We start from the raw sequence: 27,667 nt of genomic DNA, 5'->3' as shown, positions 1-27,667 counted from the left end.
GCTTTACCTTCAGACATGGCTTGCCACTGGATTCACAACACAAGTATTATCATGACCACGCTAAAGAAGTAAACACTACAAACCAACAAACCAAAGAAAACTGACACAAATCTTTACTCATCAGAACAGAAAGACTGAAAGAAAAACATAGCAATATTTCAATATGTTTGGGTCTGAGAAATCAAAATATGAATAACTTTTTTTTTTTTTTTTTTGAGACTGAGTCTCACTCTATTGCCCAGGCTGGAGTGCAGTGGCGTGATCTTGGCTCACTACAAGCTCCGCCTCCCGGGTTCACGCCATTCTCCTGCCTCAGCCTCCTGAACTTGTTTTTTTTTCAAGAGGCAGGGTCTTGCTTTGTTGCCCAGGCTGGAGTGCAGTGGTATGATCATAGTTCACTATAGCCTCAAATTCCCAGCCTCAAGTGATCCTCCTGACTCAGCTTCCTGGGTAGCTGGGACTACAGTCATGCACTTCCACGCCCAGCTAATTTTTAAAAAAATTTTTTGTAGACATGGGGTCTCACTATGTTGCTCTGTTGCCCAGTTGGTCTTGAACTCCTGGCCTCAAATGATCCGCCCACCTTGGCCTCCCAAAGGGCTAGGATTACAGGCATGAGCCACCATGCACTGATTCTAATTTTTCTTTAATGTCCAATTATTACTTTCAAAGCCTTTCAAACACTTTATTTTAAAATATTATTTATTTTAGCCTAGGTGCAGTGGATCATGCCTGTAATCCAAGCACTTTGGGAGGTCGAGGAGGATGGATCACCTGAGGTCAGGAGTTTGAGACTGGCCTGACCAACATGGTAAAACCCCGTCTCTACTACAAATACAAAAATTGGCCGGGCTCGGTGGCTCACACCTGTAATCCCAGCACTTTGGGAGGCGGAGGCGGGTGGATCACAAGGTCAGGAGTTTGAGACTAGCCTGGCCAACATGGTAAAACCCTGTCTCTACTAAAAAATACAAAAATTCACTGAGCGTGGGCGTGGTGGTGGGTGCCTGTAATCCCAGTTACTAGGAAGGCTGATGCAGGAGAATAGCTTGAACCCGGGAGGCAGAGGTTGCAGTGAGCCAAGATCTGGCCACTGCACTCCAGCCTGGGTGACAGAGCAAGACTCCATAAAAAAAAAAATACAAAAATTAGCCAGGCGTGGTGGTGGGCGCCTGTAGTCCCAGCTTCTCGGGAGGCTGAGGCAGGAGAATCGTTTGAACCCGGGAGGCGGAGGTTCCAGTGAGCCGAGATCACGCCACTGCACTCCAGCCTGGGCAACAAGAGTGAAACTCTACCTCAAAAATAAATAAATAAATAAAAATAAATAAATAAATACTATTTATTTTAAAATAGCAATATATGCAATGAATGCAAGAGATCACACATTTAAAAAGTCTCCCTCCCACCCAGTTTTCCTTCCCAGAGGACATCCATTAATAATTATTTCTTGTCTATTATTTCAGAGTTAGTCTATGTATATGCAAGCATAGATTTATATACATTTTTTTGAAACACAAATAATAGCATTTTTATATATACCGTTATGGATCCTGATCTTTTCACTTAATACGTATCTTTGCGATCTTTCCATATCAGAACATATATATACATATGTACCTGCCTCATCTTTTCTGCTGTTTCACTTTTAAAATGGTGACAAAACTACAGAAGTAGTTTTGTTCTCAATGATTTCCCTTTCTTTCATTAAAAATCAAGGCAAAAATGAAAACTCGGTGGGCAGAATTTCACATATGAGGAATTGTACCTTCTCTTCTTGGATCTTCTCCTCAATCCTTTTGGAGGCCACCTCATGGGCCTTGAAGAGGGCAACGGTGCTGGTTTCGTCGGGGTCTAGGATGTTCCCATTGTCATCTCGCACCACCAGATCTAACCCCAGCATTCTGGAGAGAAAGGAGTGGTCAGCTGGTTCTCCTCACCAGGGGCAGACTTTTTACTGAGGAGTCCTCATCAAGGAGCCCAGAGGATCCATAGTTAGAAAGGGAGATGCTGGACAAGCCAAGGGAAGCACAGCTCACTGAATTTTCTCATTTCAGCTTCTGCCACCTTTCAACACTGTTATAAAACTCACGAGATGATGTGAGCCAAAGTCATAGAAGGATATGCAAATATGGTCCATAGATCCTCAAGAGAAAAGTAAAATTGGCACTGATTCTGACTAAATTCCTCTGGCCAATGCTTCTTGCCTGTAATCTTCTGTTATTATGAAGAGGAACTATGAAATGAAGAAAATACAGCATACAAAATTAAGATTCAACCTGTGTTTAATAAACACCTCCTTTGGCCAGGAGCCGTGGCTCACATCTGTAATCCTAGAACTTTGGGAGGCCGAGGCAGGTGGATTACTTGAGACCAGGAGGTCAAGACCAGCCTGGGCAACATGTTGAAACCCTATCTCTGCTAAAAATACAAAAATTAACCAGGTGTAGTGGCACATGCCTGTAGTCCCAACTACTTGGGGGGCTGAGGTGTGAGGATTGCTTGAGCCCAGGAAGTTGAGGCTGCAATGAGCCAACACTGCACCACTGCACTCTAGCCTGTGTGAGAAAGCAAGACCCTGTCTGAAACAATAAAAATACATACATACATACCTCCTATATACACTTCGCATATATTGACTGATCATAACGCCATGAGGTAGGGCGGAGGTAATTGTTATTATTTCCATTTTATGAGTAAAGAAACAGACCAAGTGGGCGTGGTCTCACTGTTTATTACATTGCTATGAAGGACCAATGAACAATTATTGGAGGGCTTGCCTTGATTTCCTTAATTCAAGATGGTCATAAAGGAGATGAGTGAAGTAAGTCCTGGCTTGCTGCTATCTCATACTCAGAGCATGGGCTCTGGTGTCATTTAAACCAGGATCTGAATCTTGGCTTGAATACTTGCTACCATTATGACCCTGGAGAATTTACTCAACTCTGCAAAACTTTGGTTTCTTCATCTGTATATATTCCTCACCCTTCGAGGTTGTTGTGAGAATTTATTTTTTTATTTTTATTTTTTTTAGAGACAGCCTTAAACTCCTGGCCTCAAGCAATCCCTGTCTCAGCCTCCCAAGTAGCTGGAACTACAGGTTTACATCACCATGCTTAGCTAATTAAAAAAAAAATATTGTAGACATGGGGTCTCGCTATGTTACCCAGGTTAGTCATGAACTCCTGGCTTCAAGTGAGCCTCCCACTTCAGCCTCCCAAAGTGCTGGGATTATAGGCATAAGCCATTGCACCTGGCCCTGTTGTGAGAATTTAATAAGATAATGCATGCACAGCACCTAATACAATACATAGCATACAGTAAGCTCTCAGCTTAAGCATAAATGTTAGCTCTTGATATGGTTTGGATTTATGTTCCCACCCAAATCTCACATTCGCCCCAGTGTTGGAAGTGGGGCCTGGTGGGAGGTGACTGGAACATGGGGGTGGATCCTTCATAAACGGTTTCACACCATCCCTTTGGTGCTGTTCTTGTGATAGAGTTCTTACGAGATCTGGTTGATCTCTCTTGCTCCTGCTCTGGCCATGTAAGATGTGCCTGCTTCCCCTTCTGCTATGATTGTAAGTTTCCTGAGGCCTCCCAAAGGCAGAAGCTGGTATACTGCCTGTGCAGCCAGCAGAACTATGCGTCAATTAAACTTCTTTTCTTATAAATTGCCCAGTCTCAGGTATTTCTTTATAGCAGTGTGAGAATGGACTAATACAGCTCTTACTGCAGCAACTGGTAGAAACAGACACCTGGCTGTGTGTGAAGTTGTAGCTCTGCGTGTTCTTGGGAATACCAAGGGCCATATCGTGGGTGCTATCCCTCCCCTCAAGGCTTTTGTGCCCAAAGTGCACCCAGAAGTAGAAAAAAATGTTCCTTAGGCTCAAGAAGTTGAGGACTGTGGTGGAATAGGATACTGCTATCCGAATACCCAGCATGTATTCCTGGCACCAAAGAGCAAGACTACTCAGGGATAACACTGAAATGTGCCAAGTCTTTGGGAAGAAAGCAAAAATGCCTCCTCTCCCTCCTCCCTGTTTTACAGCATCTCCATCAACTGATTTGATTTGGCAGGTTCCTTTCCATGGCAGCCAGACCCACAGGCCACCCAGACTCACGAACGATGGCCATGCTGGCTGCTCAGAGACTAGATCAGGAAGGCACTGACACAGCAGCTCCATTTCCTGAGCTACTTCCAAGAGCTGGAACGGGAAAGAAGTCATGTTCTGCTGTTTGTGGGGTGTGAACATCCTGTGCCAGAGATCACAGGACCTCCAGGCCAATGTCATGGCAACACACCAAATGACAGAAGTGTCCTATGTGCAATGGAGAGCTGCCTTACCCCACCTAATTGGCTTTTGATTTATTTATTTATTTATTTATTTATTTATTTATTTGAGATGGAGTCTCACTCTCACTCAGGCTGGAGTGCAGTGGCGTGATCTTGGCTCACTGCAACCTCCGTCTCCTGAGTAAATCACTTAAGCTCACTTGGTCTGTTTCTTTATCCATAAGATGCAAATAGTAACAGCTACCTCAACCCTATGTTTTAAGATTATAATCAAGTAATGGATATGAAATGTACATAGAAGGTGTTTCCTAAATACTGGTTGAATCTGAATCTTGCATGGCATGTTCACTTCAGTTACTTCAGAATACAGTTGTCACAGTCTATGACATTTAAATAAGTGGGATAATGATCTGTATTTTAATAGGTCTCTGAGGGATATCCAAGAATTCTGAGATTGAAAAAGCAGGGTAGAGGAGGAGGAAAAAAATCACATATGCACAAGTTGAAGAAATTTAGAATGAAACTAGATTCCAAAAGAGTCACCAATAACAACTAACTAAGGAACCACTTCTGCCTTTTAAAAAAGAGCTGGTCAGGAGGCAAAAATCCCAGGCCACCATCAATTTGGATATATGACTGAATTTCTCATTTTCCTAAAGGCAGTGATATCTGGAGCCTGCATATGTGCCTGAGTTAATCAGAAGATTAATGAAGTGATTAACTCTGTAGAGGTGATTGTAGACATGATCAGCAGGCTACAAACATGTTTTACTACTCCTGCAAGTCTGCTTTTCATACTCTGTAGACAATGGTCCCAGTTAGGGGGAGATAAACAGAAAGAAAGAGAATCAGTCTGGCATTGATTTAGAATGCACTGTTAAGAATAAAAATAGATACAGTCCCAAGTATCTGAAAATGACAACTTCAGAGGCTTGGTCATTTTCAGGGTATTTTTAGTTTAGTTTAGTTTGTGAGACAGGGACTCACTCTGTTGCCCAGGCTGGAGTGTAGGCATGCAATCATGGCTCACTGCAGCCTTGAACCTCCAGGCTCAAGTGATCCTCCTACCTTAGCCTCCCGAGTAGGTGGAATGACAGGTGTGCACCACCACACCCAGCCAATTTTCAAATATTTACTGTAGAGATACGGCCTCGCTATGTTGCCTGGGCTGGTCTCAAACTACCGGGCTCAAGCGTTCCTCAAGCCTCATCCTCGCAAAGTACTGGGATTATAGGTGTGAGTCACTGTGCCTAGCCAGGTTTTTTGTTTTTGTTTTCTTCATTTGGAGTGGAGCAGCCTCAGTCCAAGCCTCATCTTTCCTGGTCATCTGTCACCTCCATGGGATCAGACATCCCGGAGTCTGGCCATGGAGGGAATTGTAACATTTTTTTCAACAAAATTAAATGTCTTCAAAGACAAAATGAGAGCAGTAAGCATTATTCTTTGGCAACTCTAAGATCAAAAGTCTGCTGCAAACAGTATCATTAGCTTGAACGTGCCCACTGTTTGCCAGGTTTTCAGTGAAAAGTCATCCCTGGTTTACCTACCTGTTCCCATGATCAATTTTGGCTGTGACTTTCTTCTTGAGCTCTGCCAGTTCGTCCTTGGGGAGCGTACCAGACAGGATCTGGGACCGCCACTCAATCAGGCTGTACGTCATCTGCTGCAGCTGGCGGAAGAGGGTGAGCTTGTTGTTCTAAGATGAGAAATAAGATGGAGAAAAGATTTTTAAAAAAAGGTATGACAGAGGATGGGAACATCCTTAATTTATTCGTTTGTTTTTAACAGGAATGTCAGACAGACGAGAGGGAACATCTTTTGGCCGATTCTTTTTATTTTATTTTTTTGAGATGGAATCTCACTCTGTCACCCAGGCTGGAGTGCAGTGGCACAATCTTGGCTCACTGCTATCTCTGCCTCTCGGGTTCAAGCGATTCTCCTGCCTCAGCCTCCCCAGTAGCTCGGATTATAGGTGTGTGCCACCACACCTGGCTATTTTTTGTATTTTTAGTAGAGATGGGGTCTCACCATGTTGGCCAGGCTGGTCTCAAACTCATGGCCTCAAGTGATGGCCACCCACCTCAGCCTCCAAAAGGGCTGGGATTATAGGCTTGAGCGACCATGCTGGCCTGGCCGATTCTTTTTTTCTTTTTTTTTTTTTTTTTGAGATGAAGTCTTTCTTTGTTGCCCAGGCTGTAGTGTAGTGGCACGATCTCAGGTCACTGCAACCTCCACCTCCTAGGTTCAAGCAAGTCTCCTGCCTTAGCCTCCCAAGTTGCTGGAACTATAGGCGCATGCCACCACACCCAGCTAATTTTTGCATTTTTAGTAGAGACAGGGTTTCATCACGTGGGCCAGGCTGGTCTCAAACTCTGACCTCAAGTGATCTGCCCGCCTTGGCCTCCCAAAGTACTGGGATTACAGGCATGAACCACCATCCCTGGCCTGATTCTTTATAAGGTGTTATTTAATCAATCAAGTCATACAGTAACCTGCATGCCTCCAGGGATTTTAAGAAAATATATTAATAGGAATGGCTTTGTCCTGAGCCATTTCTATACCCTCCCCTCTTGCAACTGTGGAAACTGGTGATTGTAGGGTGGACAGTGGGTCATACATCATAAACATATCAAATCTTCCATGTACCCTAAAACTCTAGCCATGTCCCTCCTGGGTTTAAAGCCCTCCAGTGAGTTTCAATGTCCTCCAGACACAGTGGATCACACAAGAGATCCTTCTATATCTTGAATCTTCTGCACGTTCCCAGCTACATTTCATACCAGTCTCCACCCCAACAATCTACGTTCCCTTCCATGCAAAGCCACGTCCCTTTCTCTCCAAGGCTCCAGATCCTCTCAATATGTTACTTCCTCTTTTGTCCTCTCTCTCCAAATCTACCCCCACCTCTATCCTTTTCTGACTCACACTACACCCTCTGCCAACTGGTAATTCTGACTTCTTCAGTCTCAACTTAGATGTCTCTACCTTGAAACTTCAACTTCAGGTTAGCAGTCCCACCCACAGTGCCAAGAATTTGCTCCCATGATAGCACGGAGAACCCTGGATTACACTGGCTCATCTGCCTCCCTGCTTAGCTGGTAGGCCCTTATAGGACAGAGAGCCTGTTCATTTGTGTGTCCCTAGTATACAGGTGGTACAAGTAGGCACTCTAGCAAATGTACTGAGTGAATTATGAATGGAGAAATAATTATAATTTCAGAGATAAGAAATACTAAAAAATATAATTTTAAATATTAAAGTCCCCATTTCCCCAGACAATTGTTAGATCATTCACATATTAAACTGCTAATCTTGGTTTAACTAGTAACTCACTGTAACCAAACTAAATTACCTTACAACTAACTAATCATTTGTTTTTCAATCATTTTCAAATCAAATACTTGACATCTAAGCCATCACAACCTTCTACATCAAGCTTGTCCAACCTGCGGCCCAATACAACTTCATAAACGCTCTTAAAACATCATCATATTTTTTTGCAATTTTTGTTTTTTAGCTCATCAGCGATCATTCGTGTTAGTGTATCTCATATGTGGCCCAAGACAATTCTTCCAATGTGGCCTAGGGAAGCCAAAAGATTGGATACCCCTGATCTAAATGATTGACTGCTTCATTTTAATTTTTTTTTAAGTCAATGAGCATCTACTATGTGCTGGAAATAAATTTTCTGCCCTCAAGGATCTAACATTCTAGAGAAGGAAAGACAGCAATAAGAAAGTAAATATATACGCCATATATCATAATATATATACACACATGAGATAATTTCTGATGATGAAAAATGCAAGAAGAAAAATAAATAGGACAATATGATCTTGTGTATTTAGGGGAAGGATGTTACTTTAGGTACAGTGTTCAGAGAAAAGTCTTCTGTGTATCACTTTTGAGATGTTAAACAAAACCCCGTAGAACTCCACTAAATCCATATATACCATGAATCCATTTCTTTCTTTCTTTCTTTTTTTGAAATGGAGTTTTGCTCTTGTTGCCCAGGCTGGAGTGCAATGGCACGATCACAGTTCACTGCAACCTCTGCCTTCCGGGTTCAAGCAATTCTCCTGCCTCAGTCTCCCAAGTAGCTGGGATTACAGGCATGCGCCACCACGCCCAGCTAATTTTGTATTTTTGGTAGAGATGGGGTTTCTCATGTTGGTCAGGCTGGTCTCGAACTCCCGACCTCAGGTGATCCACCCTCCTCAGCCTCCCAAAGTGTTGGGATTACAGGTGTGAGTCACTGCACCCGGTCCCATTTCTTTCTTCTTTATAGTTGAAAGTCATTATATAGTAATATAACCATATACTTCCGAAGTTGTAGGAAAACATTATTCTTATCTGCTATAAAAACAACGCACACGGACTGGGCGTGGTGGCTCACGTCTGTAATCCCAGCACTTTGAGAGGCCGAGGCAAGAGGATCACTTGAGCCTCAGAGTTTGAGACCAGCCTGGGCAACACAGTGAGACCTTATTTCTGTAAAATAAGCCAAAAAAACCCAAAAAACAATGCACACACAGAGAGAGATGTTGATACCTCTACAACAGTCTTCTCTAGTGATGTCCTTCTATGACGATCCTAGGGACACAGATTCCTGGACCAGGTGCTGACTAGAAACAGGGCTGAAAACATCCAAAATCCTCATTAACAAAGAATAAACTAGGAGGAAAGAGGCCTCGGTGTAAAGTAGGGGGCAATGAACAAAACGGAGATTAGCAGAGTGTGATGAAACCCTAACAGAAGTTCAAAGTTCTGTGGCAACACAAAGGAAAGAGATGAAGAACCCATTTATCTGTGATTGCAATGTGCTCTGTTAACACCACTGACCTTAAAAAACACAGAAAGCAAAGCCTGTTTAAAATTTTGAAAGTACCTACATTTACTGCTTTTAGAATTTTCTGAATTGCCTCTTCCTCATCCCCCAGTCCTTAGCAAAACATAAAAATGAAGCTTTTAAAGATACTATTTTCAATGAGCAAAGGTAAAACCCTGCTTTTTTCCTTCAATCCTATGTAAGATGTTTCCATTTCATTTTCTTCAAAAGTGGAAAAAGAAGTGAGAAATTAAGCCGATCAGTTTTTGCCTTTCAAAATTGCTAGGCAGAAAGAGACTCTTTTTTTCTTTCTTGCAACGCATTTGTCCACTCTTAGCTATTCAAAATATTTTCTAATGTTAAGATACTGCTTCTCATAATATGGTAAAGAAAGGGTTCAAAGGCTCCGGGGATCCTCTGAGTGAGACAGTGCTTTGTTTGGGGCACATGTGCACAAGTTCTTAGTCTCAATTATATTAGATGCTATTTGTGGCAATTTAATTATTGCCCATCCATACCAGCCTTGTCTGCCAAGTTCGTCCCCCAAGGAAGGATGAAGACAGTCATTCTTCTCTGATGCACTGTGCCAAGTGAATTCTGAATAGACAAGCTAGAACACACCAAAGGAAGCAATTTCCCTATTTACTTCAAGGAGATGGACTGCGTTGCTACATTCCTAAGAGCATTCTAAGCAAGATGTTTCACATAATAGCTGGTCCCTGACACTTCATGGGTTTTGGGGGAAGCATACGAGGACAGGTGAAGCGAAAACCAAACACTCACCAAAAGAGCATGGGCTGGCCGGGCGCAGCGGCTCACGCCTGTAATCCTAGCACTTTGGGAGGCGGAGGCAGGTGGATAACCTGAGGTCAGGAGTTCGAGACCAGCCTGGCCAACACGGTGAAACCCTGTCTCTACTAAAAATACAGAAATTAACTGTGTGTGGTGGCGGGTACCTATAATCCCAGCTACTCGAGAGGCTGAGGCAGGAGAGGCTGAGGCAGGAGAATTGCTTGAACCCGGGAGGCAGAGGTTGCCATGAGCTGAGATCACGCCATTGCACTCTAGTCTGGGTGACGAGAGAGAAACTATATCTCAAAAAAAAAAAAAAAAAAAAAAGCATGGGCTAAGCTCCTTTGAGGCTCTATTTTCTCCTCAGTTGCTCTCCTTCCAGCTCTTTCTCTCCTGAATCCCATACTGCCTAGGCCTGCCTATTCTAGAAGCCTTCTCAGTTATCTCTCGTCATCACTCACTTCAGCCTTTTCTGCATTATCAGCTACTGTTACACCATCCAAGAATTTCTGTGACCGTCTCCACAAAAGACATCAGAATCCTGGAACACAATAGGGACTCAAAAACAGACTTCGACAGCTTAAATTTAAAATAACACTCTGTAATACTCTGTCTTCAATTTGAGTGAAGAATGGCTCCACAAAATAAAGCAATCTATATTTTTTTCAAGATAGCAAAGATATTCCTGCATTTGCTTAGAATTTCTCCTTCTTCTACTTGGAGATACCTGAGGCCTCACTTTTTACAGTTTTAGTCCAAATATTTATAACATTTTTTTTTAATGGAGTCTCACTCTGTCACCCAAGCTGGAGTGCAGTAGTGCAATCTTGGCTTATAGCAACATCCACCTCCTGGGTTCAAACGATTCTCCTGCCTCAGCCTCCCAAGTAGCTGGGATCACAGGCATACGCCAACACAATGAGATAATTTTTGTATTTTTAGTAGAGACAGGGTTTCACCATGTTGGCCAGGTTGGTCTCGAACTCCTGACCTCAGGTGATCCTCCCGTCTCGGCCTCCGGATGTTTATAACTTTTTTTTTTCTTTTTTTAGAATCTCTAGAGATAAATATGAAGTCACAAGAAAAAATAGCTTTGCCTTCAATACTCACAGGAAAGCAGGAGTCATTCATTGAGTATTACAGAAATTTGAGGGGCCATTTAGATGATGGCCCACTGCACTGGGTGTCAGAAAACCTGGACTCTATTCTTCATTTTCCCAAGGAATGCAGACCACAGGGCTGGGTAGAATGGTTCATGCCTATAATCTTAGCACTTTGGGAGGCTGGGGTAGGAGGATTGCTTGAGCCTAGGAGTTTGAGACCCACCTGGGCTAAAGACTCTGTCTCTACAAAATGGCAAGACTCTGTCTCTACAAAAAATAAAAAATTAGCCAGATGTGGTGGTGCACACCTGTGGTCCCAGCTATCGGGAAGGCTGAGGTGGGAGGATCGCTTGAGCCTGGGAGTTTGAGGCACCAGTGAACTGTGACTGCACCACTGCCCTCCTGCCTGGGTGGCAGAGCGAGAACCTATCTCTGAAAACAAAAAACACAACACAGAAAAACAATGCAGACCACAGTCAAAAACCCTTTCTCTGGTCTTCTACCATTTCGTGTATGAAAGAATCGACATTCACTCTGTTCACCAACCTTTCCTCTTCCATGCAGATTTTATGACTTAGAGGGAAACAGGCTTGGCTGAAAGTATGGGTGCTTGAAAGTATGGGCTGAAAGTATGGGCTACTCGAATTCTATCATTAACTTGCTATGTGGCTTTGGGCATGTTCCCTGTAGGGCAAATGCACGTGTAAAATAAAGAGACTGGCACTAAAATCCATTCCCAAGGATAAGCCTCTTTGAGTCTGTGACTGAGACATTAAACTCAATTACTCCTCCCAGGCAGCTTCCTGATTAACTGCATCTGACTCTGATCATCTCATTTGCTTGCACACTCAGCTGGCGCTGAATCAAATTTTCCCGGTGCTAAGCTCTTTGCAATCAATCTCATGCCTTTTCCATGAAGCTATAACACCTGGGTCCAGATGGGGTGTTTTGGTCCTTCTGTGTTCTTGAGCTACACTGACTCCAGGGACCCTGGGAAGAAGAGAATTCCCACCGCCCCGAACATGCTTCCTATCCATTCTAGTGCCTTTTCTCTCTGTCAGATAAAAGCACAGTCTGACCAGCAAAGGTTTGATCTTTAAAGAAACCATTCAAGTTAAAGGCCATTTTTTGCCTCCTGGAGGAAAAGAAATCCTGACAGCCAGGCAACCAGGTCAGAGGAAATAAAAACTGGAAAAATACCCAAAGCACCTCCCATGTCTGGTGCCTGTCAGTCAGTCCCATGCCACATCTTGGCTCTCTTGTTAGAGCCACACTGAAGCAGGGCTTGCAACTCCCAGATAAGATGCCCTGACAAGAGGACAAAGTTTGCTATGGGAATTTTCTGTTCTTGGTAATAAGAAATAAGACGCTGGTTTCAAACCATGAGACCAGCTTAATTATGCTTCAGAGCTTACGTTCCAGCAGCCAGTAATAACCACCGGTTCAAAGAGATTAGAATCAAGCAGCTTTAAACTGCCTGGATATGCGATGATGGGAAGAAAGGGCCATTCAGTGTGTTCTGCAAGTTCCCCTGCCCCCTCCCCATTATAGGCACTTTTTCTGCTCCTGACTTTTCCAGAACTATGGACAGCCACAGGGTTATTTATTGCTGGCAAATTTTAAGTGAGGGGAGATCAAACTACATTTTAGCAATTAAATTCACTTGATTGGCTTGGCACGGTGGCTCACACCTGTATCCCAGCACTTTGGGAGGCCAAGGTGGGCAGATCACCTGAGATCAGGAGTTCAAGACCAGCCTGGCCAACGTGGTGAAACCCCTTCTCTACTGAAAATACAAAAATTAGCCAGGCATGGTGTAATTCCAGCTACTCTGGAGACTGAGGCATGAGAATCGCTTGAATCCAGGAGGCAGAGGTTGCAGTGAGCCAAGATCGTGCTACTGCACTCCAGCCTGGGCAAGAAGAGTGAAACTCCATCTCAAAAAAAAACTAAAAAAAAAAGGTCACTTGATTCAACACTATGCCTTAACTACCTTCTACCACCAAAAATGATCTTCTATCTCTTTTCCATAAGGAGTAGGATTAGATCCAGTCTTCCAAAGTTACATGAACAAAACAGCCTGACTGATCACAATTCACTGAACCCTTTCTCCCATGGGAATATGAGGAATAGGATGAAACTAAATCTTAGGGTGAGATGGTGCACAGCGTGTTTATGGCATCCAAACAGCTTGGAATTTTCAGGACAGTCCTGTATTTGAAAACTCTTGCCCTACTGTGTCCACGAATACACTGCAACTTTTCAGTTTCAAGATCAGATTTTTAGTTGAGAAAGTATGATCCTTTGACTTGAGATGTAGAATTGTTTATCTTCAAAAAGGATAACTGAGTTGTTACTGAAAAGATAAAGTTAAACATTACACGAATCTGACCGTGTCTAAGTCACTGCATGGGCATCTGCCCTGACTCCACCTCAGCTGTGTGGAAGCAGGGAGAGGTGTTGACAGAAAGGAAAAGAGGCCAAAGATCAGCTCGCTGGATCTGCTTTCCAAGGCTGGGAAAAGCAGCAGAGAACAGTGGATAGAAAACGTGAAGCTCCCTGACCTGGCTAAGTCACTGCAGGGCTGGAGGGCGGCTAGACATTATCTATCCACCCCTTCTGCCCGCAGCTGGAAGACGAGGAATAACCACAGTAGGTGGGCAACTGCACCCTTACATGATGTCAAGGCAAATGTCACTAAGTCTTCTAGTGTGATCCAGCTCTTCTCTTACACTTCTCATTATCAATCAGCTCTTTCTAGGAGCAGAGTTGTGAGGGGTTAGCCAGGGTCTGTGAGGTATTGACAGTGTGACAGGTACTACCCTGGAGTTTTATACAGATTATCCCGCTGAATTCTTACAGTAAATTTGCAAGGCACATAGTACAAAAAATCCCCACTTTAGAGAAGAAAAGAAAACTTAAGGAGATCAAGAGACTTGTCTTAGGTGGCAGGATCAGCTAGTAGCCTTCTGCATCCAAGTTCTTTCTGTTTGGGTTTGTTTATTTTCAGTAACTATTACTGGGTTTGTTATTTTTTCTGAATATAATAGTACATACCCAGTAAGGGAGAAGCCAGAACGTCAGAACTAGTCAGCCTGTCTGACTCCAATGTCCAAGGTCTTGGCACGTCACCAGGAGGCCTCCTTGATCACAAGGTTCCCTCCTTTCCTGAACAACCACTGAAAACACACCCAGTGACCAGTTCCAACTGAGGCACAGCAGTATAGGGAAAGTCCACCAGAAACTGCTATATATTTGCAGTTTCTCTGTATTTTGGAATGACCCGGGCCTCCTGGACTTGAATTTAAACCAAGCAGGTTCTCTATATATGGTGAGAATTTAGCTTGGCTGCTGAGTGCTCAAGGCCACTCTTCCTAAGACGATTGTTTCAAAGGAAGCGGCCTTGGATAAGGGGCCATACAGAAGGGAGCTTCAGAGTCTCGGGCAGGCAGTCGGGTAAGAGGGAAGCTATGCCAAGGCTTCTCAGGAGGAGGGTGTCCAGATGGCTACTGTTTCCAGCTAAGATAACATCAAAAGCACATGCTCCCATTGGCGGAGTCCTTGACGGTCTGTCAGCAACATAGATCACAGCCACTCTCTCTTTCCATACTCTCGCAGTTCTATGCGGTCAACAAGGCAGCCTTTACATCAACTTTTGCAGAGGAACAACATCCAGCAGACTTGAAGTGTTCAAGTGACTTGCCCAAGGCCACAGAACTGGTTAGAACAGGACCCGCACAGGATACCCAGCTTCCCAATTCCTGGGCCAGTGTCTGTCTCCTAAAACCCACTTCCTCTCCTGAGCATAAGGCCAACACCCACTAGGGAAGATAATACAAGGGGAAAACAATAATAATATACCTAAGGAACAAAGGGGCCGTGGGGGGAGTCATCTCTTCTCTCCATTTTGGATAAGTGGGTTCACCTCTGTTCAGTGTACACACTCCCCTCCCCTTTAAGACATATTTATGATTTTTCTACATCGTTACCGTATAACTGCTAAAAATAAATCACAGCTAGGCAAATATTTTTCCTTTCTAGAATAATCACCAGTGTCTACATGGCTGGGCTTAATCTGGTTAGTGGATTGCATTTTCCCCTCATATGAGACTGTGGATCCACAACATACATTTCTGGTGAACTGAAACTGAAAAGAACAAGGACATGTACTATAGAAATGTGGGATTTCTAAGACATCACAGGTATCTTTTTTTTTGGAGAAAGGGTCTTACTCTGTCAGGCTGGAAAGCAGTGGTATAATCATGGCTCACTGCAGCTTCTAATACCCGAGCTCAAGCAATCCTCCCACCTCAGCCTTCTGAGTAGCCTATAGATTACAGGTGTGGGCCACTGTGCCCAGCTAATTTTTGAATTTTTGTAGAGATAAGGTCTTGCTATGTCACCCAGGCTGGCTTCAAACTGCTGGAATCAGTCTCCCAGGCTTGACCTCCCAAAGGGATGGGATTATAGGCGTGAGCCACTATGCTGGCCACAGGTATCTTTAAAGACATCAAACAGAGTGCCTGGTGTGGTAATCTACAGGGCGAAATGCAAGAGAGAAATAATAGAAGTATTGCTACATACTAGTAAAATCTATATTTATCTTTACATGGACTAAAGGAACTTACAGAATCAGAAAGCAAAAACATCAATAAAAGCATACAGTGGGTAAAAGGAGAAGGGACATGAAAACCAGAGATTTGCATTTTCCCTTGTTTCCTAGTGAAACATAATATTGAGGTTTGCTACTCTGATACAGAAATGTTTCAGTAAGAAGTTCAGAAATTCTGCCTGAATTGAACCGTCAATACTTTAGGAAGGGACAGGAAAAAAAAAAAAAAAAAAGAGAAAGTCACAATTAATACTAGGATCGTGCAAAAATAATTGTGGGTTTTGCCATTTAAAGTAATGGTGAAAGTCGCAATTATTTTTGCACTAACTATAACAAATCTTAGTAGACTGTTCCTTACTGGATGAGCATGTATCAAAAGCAGAAGCAGGTTTCTCAGTCCTATCAACCGATTGAGAATTTGTACAATGAATGTCTTTTAGTCAATCAACAGTAGCAACAAGACATTTTAAATTATTCACAATACCAAAATAATTATGTTATTAGATATCTAAATTAAAATGAGAAATGTGCTGCCCTCGAAGAGGGGATGGCTTTTTTTTTTTTTTTTAAACGGAGTCTCCCTCTGTCTCCCAGGCTGGAGTGCAGTGGCACAATCTTGGCTCACTGCAACCTCCGCCTCTCGGGTTCAAGCGATCCTCCTGCCTCAGCCTCCTGAGTAGCTGGAACTACAGGCGCCTGCCACCATGCTCAGCTAATTTTTGTATTTTTAGTAGAGATGGGGTTTCACCATATTGGCCAGGCTGGTCTTGAATTCCTGTCCTTGTGATCCGCCCACCTTGGCCTCCCAAAGTGCTGGGATTACAGGCGTGAGTCACCGGCCCGGCCTTTTTTCCTTTTTTTAACCAAATTCTGCTACTACAACATGAAACTCTCCCATCAAGGAAATGCTCAACAAGACCTTATCACCTTTAACTACTAAGAGATTCTGGCAGCCAAAATATTTGAGTCCTAATTCTTCATCCCCATTCACTTCTTTTTTTCTCTCTTTTTTTTTTTTTTTTTTTTTGAGATGGAGTTTCACTGCAACCTCTGCCTCCCCAGTTCAAGCGATTCTCCTGCCTCAGCCTCCCAAGTAGCTGGGATTATAGGCACGAGCCACTATGCCCAGCTAATTTTTGTGTTTTTAGTAGAGAAGGGGTTTCACCATGTTGGGACAGGCTGGTTTCGAACTCATGACCTCAAGTGATCCGCCCTCCTCAGCCTCCCAAAATGCTGGGATTACAGGTGTGAGCCACTGCGCCCATTCACCTCTGTCTTCATTCTATTCAATAGTAGACCTGGCACAATTACTTGTGGATGTGTAGAGGACATGGGTAATAAACTGGGCACACCAGTTGTGTTTTAGCATGAAAAATATTCAGCCTCACTCATACTCTCCACTCTCATACATCTTAAAAAAAAAACAAAAAACTCCTTTCCCAATACTGATTATCTAATGCATTTCAACACTCATCAATTTCCAGAAAGAACATGTTAAAGAACCAACCCATGTACATGCAATTCCTCATCCATCAACCTTGTTACATCCACCCAACTAACCAATCAATAAACCAGAACCAGAAAGTACTCTCAATATAAGTGCAAGATGATCGATGAAGGCCACGGGGCTGACGGTAGCATTTCCATCCTCCTTGTGATTTAGGAACTTAACGTATATTCTCTCTTCAACTAAACATAAAGAGATCAAAAGATCACCTTTATTATGAAGCAGTGTGCCCCAAGGGCCAGACAATGAGTTCAGCAGTAAGTGCTTCTACTGTCCAGAGGGAAATATTATAGATGGCTATGTTTAGAAAATACAATAGAAAGAAGAAAGTATCTAAACAAGATCTTGAAGGATGACCAAGTAGAGAAATACCACGTGCTTTTCCACCAAAGGGGTTGGTGATTTCTACTGCTGTGATTAACCAAGGGAAACAACAGCCCTGAATGAAAATGAAACAACTTCCATGAACTCTTGGAAGTTACGCCAAAATGAGCTTTTGATTATTGCCTTCAGTATTTAAGATCTAGAGTGAGGTATTCCCAGTAACTTATTAGGATTGGCTTTTGAGAGTTAAAATGAATCAACACATGACTGAACAAAAATTGAGATAAACAAAGTCACATAAAGAAAAGAGGAAAGTTGCCAGGCCATCAAGTCTGGTCTACAACCTCCCTGGGCCTGTACACACATCTAACGAGAGAATAAACATTTGCCACAGGAATTTCTGGTCAGCCACAGAAGGCTGGAACCCACTAACAGAGGCAAGACCCAGTGATGCTGAACTACAAGGGCTGCAGGCAAAGAAGCAACTTTAGAATAAACAGTCTTTGTGGGCGGGGCACAGTGGCTCACACCCGTTAATCCCAACACTTTGGGAGACCAAGACAGGTGGATCACTTGAGGTCAGGAGTTCAAGATCAGCCTGCCCAACATGGTAAAACCCCGTCTCTACTAGAAACAAACACAAAAAATTAGCCGGCCATGGTGGCTCACACCTGTAATCTCAACACTTTGGGAGGCCAAGACAGGTAGATCACTTGAGGTCAGGAGTTTAAGACCAGCCTGGCCAACATGGTAAAACCTCATCTCTACTAAAAATACAAAAGAAAAAAAAAAAGATTAGCCAAGCGTGGTGGCACACACCTGTAGTTCCAGCTACTTGGGAGGCTGAGGCAGAATTGCTTGAACTTGGGAGGCAGAGGTTACAGTGAGCTGATATCATGCCACTGCACTCCAACCTGGGCAACAGAGCGAGACTCAGTCTCAAAACATAAATAAATAAAATAAAAAAAATAAACAGTCTTTGTGGATTCCAAAGTTAACATTAAGGAAAGAGCTTTCTACATGGGAGATGAGGCAGGCTTGCTGCGAACAGACTTTGAGCATCCTTGGTAGCTGTTCTCAGTTTGATCATGTTAAACGCTAGATTTACTTGGTTGCGATTCCTGTTTATTATGGAGAGGATGCACTGGCTCCTTGTAATTTCCCTGTGAACTGACACACTGTATTAGCATTCTGAGGTCAAACTAGTGTTGGGAGAAAGAATACTGTGAGTCTGCCAAAAAGGTGACTCTCAGACCACAACTTAACACTATTCAAGTTTCTAAGTCTGTAAGGTAAGTGGGCCAAGGTAAAGAATGTCATCCTCACATGGCTAAGCCCTGGAATATTGACAAATTTCAGTTCACTGGTATACATGAAGAGGCTAAGAGCATGACTCAGGTTCCTTATTAACAAATTAATAATAATTGCCCCTACTTTATAGGAATGTTGTGAGGAGTCATAGTTTCTGGCACTTAGGAAAGACTGCAGAAGTGTTTGTGGTGATCATTATCATGAGTACTTTCACAATCAGCATGTCTATCATTTGAGAAAAGACTGCTAGAATGATTACGCCCACTTACTCCACTACCCGCTATCTCTGACCCAGCTCTGGGGAAATGAGAATCTGCTGCTTATCAGCCTTGTGTGATCCAGGGAGGATGCATCCCACTCCATGAAGTCAGCCAATAAGGAGCTGACACCCTGTAAAGGACCTACAGGCTGAGGACCCAGAGTGAACCTGGGGCTCCAAGCCACAAGGGGAAACTCACCACGTAGAGCTTTCGCCAGATGACAGCCCATTCTCGCAGAGTGGACGTGAGCTCCTGCACCAGGGGGAGCTCGCCAGGAATCACGGTTTCATGCTGCCTGCAAAGAACCAAATGAGGGTCACTTTATTCCAGGCTGATTGGCACTGCTTTACCTGATGGGGATCAGACTCCCCAACGCACAAGGATGAGAATGAAGCTGGTTGGGCATGAGGGCAGGAGTTGTGCGCGGGACTTTATCACATCCAAGTTTCTGGGAGAAGAGAGAGAATAAGACAGCACAGTCCTCAAATGGGCTCAGTTCCTGCAATTGAATGAGCCTGCAGCCCAGCCTCGATCTCCCCAGTTTGGATTTCTCCAGGAGGCTCAATTACTGAGCCAGGCTGGCTTCAGTGATTCTCAAAGATGGAAGCAAAATATGCAGCATTTTAGCTGGTACCACCAAGCAGCTGTTTCATTTGGGAGGCTGGATGGAAAGGTGTGTGTGGCATGAGTGTCCTGGGGCTATGACTCCACCCAGAACCTGGATGGGGCAGGGGCCAGAGTAGGGGTGCAGGGCACGGAGGCAGCATCCCTTTCTGGATAGTCCAGTGTTTTCTTATCATCTGCAGTTTCACAATATAGAAAACGTACGCTTAACAAAATCCCTGCTTACTCACAGAAGACTCTCATGAAGGTAGGTACTACGTACTATGTTTATTCACATAAATCCTCTCTGGCATTTTTATGATTAGCAAAAAGAAAAAAGGAGAAAGCAAGAGCAAGCAAACAAATGGGAATTCGTGGTAGGACTGCCAGGCTTAATGAGGAAAAATACAGGAGGCCTAGTTAAATTTGAATTTCTGGTAGAGTAAGATTTTTTAGAATAAATGTGACCCATGAAATATCTGGGAAATGCTCACTATGAAAAACTACTTACTATTTGAATTGCCAATGTAACTGGGCATCCTGTACAACCCTAATTGGTGTGAATGTGCCTCCCCACCTACGTTTCCACCAACATGGTGGGCAGCAGTGGAGGGAGCCCTTGGCCGACCGGAAAGAGGACTTCTCCAGCAGGGCAGGAGACCTGGTTTTTGGTCCTGGTTCTGCCACCAAAGAGCTGCGTGGCTTTGAGGACATCTTGACCATTGTCTGTGAAATGATGGTGCTGTCATTTCTTGTTCCCTGTGTTGTATCTGGGTGTCTGGAATGATGAAGACCTCTGTGCTCTTAGGTGGGTCCTTCCTCTTTTTTTTTTTTTACTGTTTTGGAATTGTTTTGGACTCGACCCAGCAACAGTTTCAACATGTTCTGATGATTGGTTGTTAGTCAGAATGAAAATAAGGCCCTTTGATAACAACACGGAAATTAGAATTGGTGACATACACCTGGGAGATAACTGTCCTGTAACAAGACTGTTCTCATTTAACTATCAGTTTTCTTATCCTGTCACTTCTTGTGGAATCAAGAAGATGATGTTCCAAAGAAATGATGTTGCCCAATTATCAGAGGTCAGTGACAGACCAATGTTGCAACTACCTACGAACTTCCAGTGGTTTGCTATGTGAAGAGGCTTAAATTCCTATCCATGATGCATTTTGGAATGAGTGGGCTTGAGGCCAACGCCTTGAAAGATACTACTCAAAAAATGAAAGGACAGGAGTCATCAGCTCCCACACAAAGTAAAACATGTGAACCTAATTTTAGCAGTGTTAATAAGGAGCAATTATCCACGAGTCACTGCAACAAAAACGCCTGTGTTCTAACATCCTCTCCTCCCTGAGGCACGGGAGCAAGTGGCACACACTTGTCTGGGAACCAGTTTCATCAGTTCTGCTGTTGCATGGGTCCAAAAATGAGGAGCAATATCTGTTACCAATTTCACTACCTTTTGGAGTTTTGGATACCATTATCTATACCGTGATATTTACACTTTTTAATGAGCTAATTTTAAGTGGAATTGCCATTCTAATTTTGTGAAATCAAGTTCATACAAAATAAAGCTTGCCAATAATAATAATAATAATAATGATAATGATAATAAAGAAATGATGGTGCTGAACTACAACTGGGAACGCTCTTTCTAGCTGTGAGGCTGCATGGCTCTGTGACCCAGCTGTCCATTCTCTCCTCGGCCCCACTCTCCTCTCCATCAGCCCCAGGATTCCAGTCCTACCCCAGCCTCTCCTTACTGCCTCCAGAACTCTCCTGTCCGGAAACTCATCACCTAAGTGACCTCTCCCACTTGACTAAGTAGCTCACTCTTCTTAGCTGTCACAGAGGCAGTACTTCCCAGGACAAATGAGGTGGGCAAGAAACACAAATACCCAAAACTAGCCAACGGATCTTATCTGCAGGGCACATTTGCATACATTACCTCATTCAAATCTCATGACAAGCTCATGATCAAAGTAGGGCCAGATCGTTTTCCCCTAATATGCTGTGAAAAACCCAGGATCCCGTTGAGGCTAAATGACTCATCCAAGGCTCAGAGCTGGTAAATGCAGGCTGTCACTTAATCATCTATCTCTCAAGGATCCTAAATTGGGGGCTTCTCAGATCTTATCGGTCAGCATCCCAAATGTTCATATGTGCAAATACACACACACACACACACACACACACACACACACACACACACAATCAGTGAACAGGTAATAAAAATAATGTAGAGGCAAAAGCCCTCAGTTTGCTACTTCTGTGTTTAGTATTCTGGAGAAGTAATGCAAAGGAGGAATTAGATCAGTGAAAAGTTTTTCTTCATTTCTCTCTCATAGGAGAAGTAGAACTGACGAGATGACAGAAATTTATTTTTTATTTTTTGGGGACACTCTCGCTCTGTCACCCAGGTTAGAGTGTAGTGGTACGATCTCAGCTCACTGTGAGCTCTGCCTCTTGGGCTGGAGTGATTCTCCTGCCTTAGCATCCCCAGTAGCTGGGATTATAGGCGCCCATCACCAAGCCTGGCTAACTTCTATATTTTTAGTAGAGATAGGGTTTCACCACGTTAGCCAGGCTGGTTTCGAACTCCTGACCTCAAATGATCCACCCACCTCAGCCTCCCAAAGTGCTGGGATTACAGGCGTGAGCCACCACGCCCGGCCTGAGATGACAGAGCTATTAACATACATAAGGCATTAATGCCCTAAGATTATCATTAATGATAATGTTACATCTTCATCATTTTGGGGGAATCTTCCCAGCTTGGAACTTACCCCAGGTCTTCCACAGTTGCCTCTTTCAAATGGATATACGTTTCAGGGAAAATGCCCTACAGAGAAAAGAATTTTGGTTATATGGCCATAAAAACAAAACAAAAACAAAAGCCAAACAAAAACCACCTCAGCCCAAAGTAAACAGAATAAATGTGAACACCCAGGCAATAGCTAAACTCCTGAGATCAGGTTTGCAGGACATCACTTATCCCGGCTGGCTACCTCAATAAAAGCATAGTGGAAACATCAAAAAGGTAGAAATTAAAATTTGGGTTCAGAGAACATAGGATATTTTGTGAATGAAGAGGCAAACATGCTGTGTCAGCTCAGAGATAACATAATGGGAAGGAGTGTAATTGTGAGCTCCTAAACCCCTCAGATCCTACTTGCCATGAGATGCTTCCCATAAAGGGTTTCACATAAGGGGCGACATGGAAACTATGCAGTACTCAGTAGCCCATAAAATAAGTCATCCCTCAGAATATGCAAGGGATTGGTTCCAGAAACTCCCTTCCCACAAAGCATATACCCAAATCGGCACACACTCAAGTATGGCACGCAGCCCTACACAACCTGCATGCACTTCTACACAGGTTTCATGTCCCAAGAATATTGTAATTTTGATTTGCATTTGGCTAAAAAAAAAAAAAAATCCATGTGTAAGTGCTGCAGAGTTCAAACCCACATTTTTCACGGGTCAACTAACTACATGGTGATTTTTCTAAAGTCGTTCCTCTCAGCACTCCCACTTAAATCAAATGCACTCAAAATCAACGGATGTTAGTTACCCGGTTATTTTCAGCACCTCACAGTCTCAAACTGCTCTCCATTCTATATCCCTAAGAGGCAATTCTACATCAGCATTGTAACACTGCCCCTGGGGAACACTTAGGCCTGGAAAGACCTAAGAGAAAGAGGAGAAACTGGTGGACAGAAATCGGAGAACGGAGGACCAGATCTAACCAACAGGAAGCAAGTCCCAGATGTGAGTGTTCTTATGCGTACCAAAGCTTCTGCTGTTTACTGTGTGGTATGTTCACGCACAGACAGAGGAGACGCCATCTGGAGACAGCGATGCTGATCTGTTTCATGATATCGTACATGGAGCTTATAGCTGGCACTGTTGGCTAATTGCTCCTAGCCCTGTTCCTGGAAGAGTTGGTGTGAACTCCATGAACATGACACGTCAGGGGTGGCTGATCATAAAGGTGGGAGGGGATGACCCAGTGCCCGGAGGCATATATACCCACTGATCCTTACTCCACTCAGACAGGAAACCAGTGAACATTGACAGGGTTGTTCTTGTGTCCAGTTGCATGTGCTATATTTGTCTGTATAATACTGTGCTTTCTCTTTTAATCCATTGCCAATAAAACAGGAAACAGCAAGAACATTTGAGATCAAGCTGCTCCTAGCACTGGTGATGACAGAGTGGATCCTGCACATGCTTTCCCACCAGACACAGAGCCCCAAAATAAAAAGGCATCCCTTCTCCTCCTTGCTTTGAGAAGCGGGCAGACGTTGGGAACATGAGTGAGAAAGCATGACTCTAATCCCATTACTGATGAGACCAAGAACACACACAGACGCAAGGTGACAATGACCTCTTTCATTATGGAGGTGGGATTCAGAACCATTTTGGAAAACTGACCAAATAATTGAAAACAAAAAATTAAATGTGTGTCTACTGTGGGGCACAGTAGACAGGACATTTTCTCAATGTGCTACCTCTCAGGTCAGGTGAGCTTGGCCAGGAAATTCTATAAGTATAAAAGATACATGCGTAGGCACACCATCTAAGTGAAAAAGAAGGAGATAAGCCTTCTGACTTTATTCATTCATGCATTCATTCATTTATTCATTCTTTGAGACAGTCTCGCTCTGTCGCCCAGACTGGAGTACAGTGGCACAATTTCGGCTCACTGCAACCTCCGCCCCCTGGGCTCAAGCAATTCTTCTGCCTCAGCATCCCAAGTAGCTAGGATACAGGCATGCACCACCATGCCCAGGTAATTTTTGTATTTTCAGTAGAGACAGGATTTCACCGTATTAGCCAGGCTGGTCTTGAACTCTTGACCTCAAGTGATCCGCTCACCTCAGCCTCCCAAAGTGCTGGGATTACAGGCATGAACCCCCGTGTCTGGTCTATTTAACTTTTTTAATGATCAAAACAAGGAACTGTCCTTCGCAGTGCCTGGCATGCAGCAGGCACTGAGTAAACATCTGATGAATATAGCAATGAGGAAGGCGGGTGTTCAGTTCACAAACTGTGCGATTCCTCTGGGGCCTGATATCTGCAGTTCAGAAGCTCTAGGCCTGCCCCTAGGATGCCTAAGGAACTGTGGGTGTTTCTTCTGCCTGCTGTGCCGCTGCACCATGGTAAATGATTTGCTGACTATCGGGGAGGCGCTGAGCAGGGATAAACTGTTTAGTTACAAGGATCCAATTCTGGAAGTCAAAAGTGAAATGTTACATTGCTACTACAAAAGAACCTCCTTGCTGAAGGTTTTTGAAATCAGAAGGTAAAGGACCAATCAAAATTTTCATGCATTCACAATCTGGTGACTAGCCCCTCCTAATAAACGGAGAACATTCAAGTTGGAAGTATTCGGAAACATAAATGCACAGTGATGAATTTTGTGACATCTAAGCAGATCATAAGCAGACAATTCATACTGGGTATTCGGACATGACTGTTTTCATATTAAAAGAATATTTAAGGCAGGGCACACTGGATCATGCCTGTAATCCCAGCACTTCAGGAAGCCAAGACAAGAGGATCGCTTGAGCCCAGGAGTTCAAGACCAGCCTGGGCAACAAACTGAGACCACCGTCTCTACAAAAAATTAAAAAATTAGCACAGAATGGTGGCACATGCCAATGGTCCCAGTTACACGGGAGGCTGAGGCAGAAGGATTGCTTGAGCCCAGGAGGTCAAGGCTGCAGCGAACCACGATTACACCACTGTACTCCAGTCTGAGCAACACACTGAGATCCTGTCTCAAATATATGTATGTATGTACGTATATATTATATTACCACTCTGTCATCTGTAGGCTTCACCTTTCCATGATGACACTTGGCAATTTACAATCATAGAATTGCTCTGGTAAATTTGATGCTTATAGAATGTCTCCTAGGCCATGACGGCACACAGAAAGTCAGAGTAAACCTAGGTCGTGTGTTTCTGATTTACAGCTTCTCTCTCAGTTCTGCTTTTCCTTGCTCCTTGTAAGCCACTCACTTGAGTAGAAAAATAAACGAATGATTTTCTAGATGTTGCCCTTATCCACACTCCCACAATTCCGCCAGGATCAATAATCAGTTTCAGAAAGGCACTTGGCTTCTTCGATCTGTAAAACCACTAGCTCCTTTTATCATCACTCTAAATGACTGAGTCAGCTTATAAATGACACCAAGAATTTCCATTAAAACATTAGGGCTTGCAAGTAGCTCTGTCCCCTAAAGATGGAGAAATGAGGGACACAGCACAGGAGAGCACTTCTAATGAGCTGATCTCTTAATGAAGGGGTGTCAGAAGCAGAGCAGAATTCCCGGCAACTGAATCTGAATTCCCTGTATTTTCCCTGGATCTCTCCACACGAAGGATATTTCGACTTAAAACAACCATCAAATAAATGCATGGCCCTTGTCTGTGTCACCGTTTCATTGAATTAGAAAGTTTTTCTTTACTATCAAGAGAACAAAGAGAAATTCTCACTGAAAGATTTCCTCTAAAGGGTGAGATTTTAAGCTTAAAGGTTTTAAGCACTCTTTAATGAACACAAAAACATTAAAAACATATCCAGAATTTATCATTTAGATCCTGGTGGGGCACCCTATCTATCTACTGTTCAAAGCCAACAACAATGGCACTATTAGCTAGATTGATTTTTATATACACAAGGCCCTCCATATCATGGGTTCAACCAACCGATGATTAAAAATATAGAAAAAAAGTAAGCAGAGGTTTATTTCCTTGTCATTATTCCCTAAACAATACGGTGTAATAACTATTTACATAGCATTTACATTGTATTAGGTATTATAAATAATCTAGACATGATTTAAAGTACACAGAAGGAAACGCAGAGGTTATATGCAAGTATGACGCCATTTTATATCAGAGACTTGAGCATCCATGGATTTCAGTATTGTGGGGATCCTGGAACCAATCCCCTGTGGAAATGAGGAATGACTGTATTAAAAAATCATAGGATACTTTGGAAAGCAAGGTCTTCCAGGTTCAAAAGGATCCTTACATACTGTAGTCTGTGAAAAGGAAGACCTGATCTAGGACCTTGGTTGAATGTAATTGAATTTCCCAGTGAAAAATCACAAGAGTTTCATTTGTTCCTTAAGTTCATCACATAATTTTGAGGATGGCTTTTTGTTTATTGTTTTTAAATTAACATTCTTTTAAAAAAAGGATTGGGAATTAAGTGATGTAAGTATTCTTACTGTTGAACAAATTCGGAACATCAAAATTGTTAGCTCTAATTGTGCTTTGAAATAACTACCACTTCCATAACCGTGAGTAAAATTAACACCGATAGGGCTAAAAAAGCAGGAGTGGCCATCATCAAGTACTCTGTGCCACTGAGGATCCCAGAAGAAAAGTTTTCACTTGAGTTCTATCATGTTCTCATTTATTCTGGCATGTCTGCTGTCTTGGACCCCTATCTGATGGCCCAGAGAAACCGAAGTCAGTAAGCGATTAAATGAAAATAATTCGGTTTGAAATAAAGACGTGTGACACAAGAATAACTGTGGGTAGAAAAGTTCATTCTCTGGCTTGGGGTGAGAAAAAAGGATCAAAATTGTGGGAGTTGCATTCAAAGCAAACATTCCTTTATTGTGCTAGATTAGTAAACTGTCAAAGTTAACAAAATGTGTATGTGCACACATACGTGTGCAAATACTGAGTGTGATTTAAGCATCAATAATGCAGAAGCAGTCCTGGTTTCTAATGAACTATACCTTGTAGAAAGGTGTTTTCCTGGGCCCTATACTCTTTAGAAAGTTGGGTATGTAACATCAGCCTGTTTGTGCAGGATTACGTCTTTCTCATGCTGTCCGTGAAGAGTAAGAACCGTGGGTCTGGTTTTGTTTTTTCACTCCCCTTTTGATAAATTCTAAAACGTTTCTCTCATCCCTTTCCTAATTTGCTATTTGGCATGTGAACTAATTGTGAAATAATACAGCCCTATCAACTCTGCTCTTTCAATAGAAGTGCTGACATGT

The 27,667-nt window shown here is 43.1% G+C and overlaps 1 protein-coding gene across 2 annotated transcripts in view; it reads right to left on the bottom strand.

The window, feature by feature from the left end:
- DOCK5 (dedicator of cytokinesis 5) overlaps positions 1-27,667 on the bottom strand; it is a 233,048-nt gene that overhangs the window by 120,595 nt on the left and 84,786 nt on the right. For both annotated transcript variants that reach the window (XM_007961955.3, XM_007961957.3), the window contains exons 4-7: positions 22,424-22,479; positions 19,230-19,326; positions 5,842-5,990; positions 1,766-1,901 (exon numbers count right to left, since the gene is read on the bottom strand). In XM_007961955.3, the coding sequence (XP_007960146.2) occupies positions 1,766-1,901; positions 5,842-5,990; positions 19,230-19,326; positions 22,424-22,479 (438 nt within the window). The remainder of the gene's footprint in view (positions 1-1,765; positions 1,902-5,841; positions 5,991-19,229; positions 19,327-22,423; positions 22,480-27,667) is intronic.

The sequence above is a fragment of the Chlorocebus sabaeus genome, chromosome 8 (assembly GCF_047675955.1).
Source record: "Chlorocebus sabaeus isolate Y175 chromosome 8, mChlSab1.0.hap1, whole genome shotgun sequence".
NCBI classification, from domain to species: domain Eukaryota; kingdom Metazoa; phylum Chordata; class Mammalia; order Primates; family Cercopithecidae; genus Chlorocebus; species Chlorocebus sabaeus.
The sequence above is the reverse complement of the archived record's forward strand: the minus strand, read 5'-3'. Positions and strand labels throughout refer to the sequence as shown.